Source organism: Gadus chalcogrammus, chromosome 14, assembly GCF_026213295.1.
Source record: "Gadus chalcogrammus isolate NIFS_2021 chromosome 14, NIFS_Gcha_1.0, whole genome shotgun sequence".
Lineage (NCBI taxonomy): Eukaryota > Metazoa > Chordata > Actinopteri > Gadiformes > Gadidae > Gadus > Gadus chalcogrammus.
The window spans coordinates 4,899,283-4,904,282 of NC_079425.1; the positions used below are offsets into that span (position 1 = coordinate 4,899,283).

Here is a 5,000-nt window from a genome sequence, read left to right on the forward strand (position 1 = left end):
CGTGTTCTCGGCCCACTATGTAACCAAATGGTCCTATTGTTGTGTTATTGTGTTCTCGGCCCCCCCCCCTCAAAAAAACCTGGTCCTAACGCGTGTGTGTGTGTGTGTCTCTGCTGTGCTCCAGCCCCTCCCAGAGTTCTGCCGCATCCCGGGCCTGATCCTGCCGGGCCAGGCCGTGGCCCGCTGCCTGATGCTGATGCAGTTCCTGCGGGGCTTCGGCAAGGTGCTGGGCCTGGACGTCAGCGCCGACGTGCCCACGCTGGGCATGCTGCAGGAGGGCCTGCTCAACGTGGGCGACAGCATGGGCCAGGTGCAGGACCTCCTGGTGCGGCTGCTGTCGCTGGCCGTGTGCGACCCCGGCCTGCCCCCCGGGCACAAGGTGAGGCCGCTGTCCCGTCCCCGTCCCCCCCATGTCCCATGCCAGTTAAAACGCGATGGTGCCCCCCCACGAGATAGGGTACGATGATAGGGTTAGGGTGAGGGTTTGGGTGAGGGTTATCGTCGTATTGAGATAGGATATCATAGGGTTAGGGTTATCATCATATCGAGATAGGATACGATGATAGGATACGACAAGTGGTTCAAGACAAAGCGATTCGATTCAGATTCTAAAGCACTGATTCTTGGTTGCCAGGTACTTTAAAAGAATATGTACCTCAGGGGCTTCACCGGGTGGTTCACCGGGTAGAGCGCGTACCACTAAGGCCCAGTCTTTACCGCAGTGACCAGGGTTTGATTCCTGCCCGTGGTCCTTTGTTGCATGTCTTCCCCTCTATCGCCCATACCTTCCTGTCTTACAAGACAGGAAGTCAAACACCGAATTTCCTCTTGGTCTCTTCTTCTTTATATCGCCTCCTTGATTCCTCCTCGTCCCTTGAACCCCTCTGACCTCCGACCTGTATCTCTCCCAGACCAAGACCATGCTGGGGGACCACCTGACCAACGTGGGCATCAACAGGGACAACGTGTCCGAGGTGCTCCAGATGTACATGGGGGCCCACTGTGCCCACACAGAGCTAGCCCCCCTGGCCCTCAGCCTGAAGACCAAGGCCTTCCAGGCCCACACGCCCTCCCAGAAGGCCTCCATCCTGGGCTTCCTGGCCAACGAGCTGGCCTGTAGCAAGGTGGTGATCAGGTAAGAAATGTTCTATTGAATCTGTCGAATATCCCAGCCACTTTGTAGTTACACAGTTTATGGTTATGTTAGATTGTATATGTATATATTGTAGGGATTATAGAATATATAGAATATACATATTCTTACTTATTATTTTGATTATTTATTTTTTGATTTGATTTATGTGCTATATTAGCACCTGTGCCAATAACAACTTCTCTCAGGATCAGAAAATAACTCACACGACGGTTATGATGTCAGAGCAGGCAGGCATTAGCATTTCAACCACAAACCCTATTGATTACGCTGTTGGGGAATCCTCTTAAGTACTCCTGCTATCGAAAATCTAATCCGGATCGATCAATACACACTGCTCCCCGCTTCCTCATAGTTAACACAGATCACAGAAGCGGGATGGTGGCTTCACTCCAACTTCAACAGGAAGTGATTTGCTTGAAATAGTACCCAAGAATTTGAATTTGTGCTTATCATCAAAATTAATATGTTGTTATTAAGGTGATCAACAAAAGTCTGCGGCTACGAAGCCACACCCCTCACCATGTTGTGTGTTGTGTTGTAAGTGATGTACATAGAGAGCTAAGGGACCGAAGTCAAATTCCTGGTTTGTTCGCAAACCTGGCCAATAAAACTGAATCTGAATCTGAATCTGAATCCGAATCTGAATGTGGCCATACCCCCCCCCCCAAGAACCCTCACCGTCTCTCCCATAAGAAGCCATTTTTTAAATCTAGCTTTTACAATGTACCTGTTCTGTAAACAGTTTCTGCTTGTCTCATGTATTAAATGAACTGAGCCACCATGTTTCCTCTTCCTACAGTGAGATCGACAAGAACCTCGACCAGATGGCCAACATGAGGAAGGACAAGATCATCATGGAGGGAAAGCTCAAGAAGTACGCTCAAACTTTAAAACACACCTCAGACTCTTGCAGTGTGTGTGTGTGTGCGTGCCACACGCATGTGCTTGTGTGTGTGTATGTGTGTGTGTACTTTGCACGCGCGCGTGTGTGTGTGTGTACCATGGGACTGACCCTGTCTGTGATGGGTGCAGGTTGAGGGCCGTGCACGCCAAGCGCACGGGGAGGAGAGACGCCATGGCGGGCCCGGAGGACAACCAGTCGCTGGGAACGCCGTCCTCGGCGCTGAAACGCAAGCGGAAGGCGGGGGGGGACAGCGAGGAGGAGGAGGAGGAGGAGGAGGACAGCGACGAGCCAGCCGAGGACGACGAGGAAGAGGAGGAAGAGGAAATCAAGAAGGCGAAGAAGATTGAAATAGTTTGTGAAGAGGTAAACTTTGAGTAAACTGATGTGAAGAGACTACAGTGAAGAGAGTTGTATTTGTTTGTGTAGGTGTGTTGTTCTGTGTATATACTGTATAACTGACCTATTTCTAACTTACATATATTTTGTTTCAGGACGAAGGGGACCAATCCACCAGCATAGAGGAACTCGAGAAACAGATCGACAAACAAGCCAAAGTACGTCCGTGTTACCCCACTATTTATCACATGTGTCAGTGCCAACACACTGAGCTGTTGGGTGACCACGGAAACGTGACGTTAATCGCCGCATGCGTCTTGCGTTGCCACAGCAACACCACCAGATCAGGAGGAAGCTGTTCGAGGCGTCCCATTCGCTGCGCTCCACGATGTATGGTCAGGACCGCTTCCGCCGGCGCTACTGGGTCCTGCCCCACTGCGGGGGGGTCTTCATCGAGGCCATGGAGAGCGGAGAAGGTACGTGGAGCGCCCGCTTCTCTAGGGCGGCGTTCGTTCATCGTCAAATGATTGATTGGTCGTGGCCTTGGAGCAGCGCGTTGGCTAGCGCGGCATTCGATGCGATGCAATTTGTCCACATTGTTAATACGCAATAAGTCGGCATCCTCGTTGATTGATAATGAAAGGTTTTATTGAGCCTAATCAGCTGTAAACCAACCACTTTCTCTTCCTCCCTCTCACCCTGTCACCCTCTCACCCTCTCTCCCTCTCACCCTCTCTCCATCTCTCTCTCTCTCTCTCTCTCTCTCTCTCTCTCTCTCTCTCTCTCTCTCTCTCTCTCTCTCTCTCACTCTCAACTTCTCTCTTTCTTTCCCTCTCTCTCTCTCCCCCTCTCCCCCTCTCCCCCTCTCCCCCTCTCACCCTCTCTCACTCTCACCCTCTCACTCTCCCCCTCTCTCTTTCTCCCCCTCTCCCCCTCTCTCCCTCTCCCCCTCTCTCCCCCTCCCCCTCTCCCTCTCCCCCTCTTCGATCCCCCTTCTCCCTGCAGGCCCAGAGGAGCTGGAGGAGGAGAACCAGAGGAGGCAGAGGGCGGCAGAGGAGACCACCGTCAAGGAGGAGCCCCAGGAGATGGAGGTGCAAGACGAGGCGGACCTCCTGAAGGAGCAGCCCGCCGTCGCCGTCGCCGTCGCCGTCGCCTCCGCCGAGGAGCCTCAGAAGGAGGAGTCGAAGGAACACGAGGAGGACGAGGACGAAGAGGAGGAGGAGGAGGAGGAGGAGGAGGAGGAGGAGGAGGAGCAGAAAGGGTCTCCGGGCCCCTTCGCCGTGCTGGACACTCCCAAGAGGGAGGAGGAGGAGGAGGATCAGGAGGAGGAGGAGGAGAGATGTCTGCTCCACAGACACAATGGCAGCCCTCTGGCCATAGTGATGCCCTCCTCGCCCCCCCGCGATAGCCCCCCTCCGCCACCCGCGACCCCAGACGACAGCCCGCTGGGCCTGCCCCTGATCTCTCAGGCTGGGGGCTCAGGGTTGGGGTCTGGGTTTGGGTCAGGGTTCATGTCCGGGTCAGGGTTAGGGTTAGGGTTAGGTTTGCCCCCAGGGTTTGGATCCGGGTTGATGTTAGGATCGGGGCTGGTGTCAGGGTTAGGATCCGGGTTAGGTTCAGGTTTAGGATCGGGATTAGTGTTCCCCCCGGACCTCCAGGGCTTGGGGGAGACCCTCCAGGGCATGGGGGAGAGCCTCCCGGTGTCGGGCTCGCCCGGCCCCCCGCCCGGCCTCGCCCTGCAGGCCAACGACCAGCTCCTCCGGGTGCTGACGGAGCGGAGTGGCCACTGGTTCAGCCTGCTGCCCCGCGCGCCCTGCGACCTGTCCTCCCTCGTCACGCCTCCGCCGGGGGCGTCCCGCGTCTCCCCCGTCTCCACCTCCACGCCCGCCCGCCCGCCGCGCTCCCCCCCCGCCTCCCCCGCGCTGCCCCTCACGCCCTCGGCGGCGTCCGCCTCCGCCAGCCCCCTCCACCACGCCGCCGGCGGGCTGCTCGGCTACCCGCTCTCTGCCCTGCAGGTAGGAGGACGTCTGCGTCCGCGTTACGTAACGTTACGCCTCTCTGTCGCTCTCTCCGGCTCTCACTTCTTAATTCTCTTCTCTGTCCCTGCTGTAAACTCACCCTCCTTTCACTCTGACCAAACTCTCCCTGAATCACCCTTGCTTTCCTATTTTTGCTCTCTTTCGCTCCGTAACTAGACTGAGGCCCAATCCCATTTCTACCCCTTACCCCTTCCCCTTACCCCTGCCCCTTGTTTTGAAGGGGTAAGGGGAAGGGGTAAGGGGTAGAAATGGGATTGGGCCTCACTCTCACTCCCTCCGCTTAAACACCCCGGCAAACTTTCTCTAAACTCACTCGTCTCTCTCTCCCGCTCACGCTCTCCTCTCACTCTCTAAGCGTACACTAAACTCTCCCCCCACCCTCTCTCCTCCTGCAGATGAAGTCAGGTGGTTCCCTGCTGGGCCTCCCATTGGCCGGCTGGCCCAGCAGCCTGCTGAGCCCCGGCCTACCGTTGTGCAGCAGCCCCCTACAGGGCCAGTCCCTGGAGGGCAACATGACCGCCAGCGTGTCCAGCAAGAGCGACTCCCCCCTGCACCACGCCGACAA

General features: G+C 56.2%; 1 protein-coding gene across 2 annotated transcripts in view; it reads left to right on the forward strand.

Moving 5' to 3' along the window:
- The window catches only part of baz2ba (bromodomain adjacent to zinc finger domain, 2Ba), a 21,734-nt gene that overhangs the window by 6,295 nt on the left and 10,439 nt on the right, over positions 1-5,000 (forward strand). For both annotated transcript variants that reach the window (XM_056608094.1, XM_056608095.1), the window contains 8 exons: positions 125-379; positions 912-1,135; positions 1,956-2,030; positions 2,189-2,423; positions 2,552-2,614; positions 2,728-2,872; positions 3,402-4,411; positions 4,831-5,000. The exon at positions 4,831-5,000 is cut by the window's right edge and continues 77 nt beyond it. In XM_056608094.1, coding sequence (XP_056464069.1) covers positions 125-379; positions 912-1,135; positions 1,956-2,030; positions 2,189-2,423; positions 2,552-2,614; positions 2,728-2,872; positions 3,402-4,411; positions 4,831-5,000 — 2,177 coding nt within the window. The remainder of the gene's footprint in view (positions 1-124; positions 380-911; positions 1,136-1,955; positions 2,031-2,188; positions 2,424-2,551; positions 2,615-2,727; positions 2,873-3,401; positions 4,412-4,830) is intronic.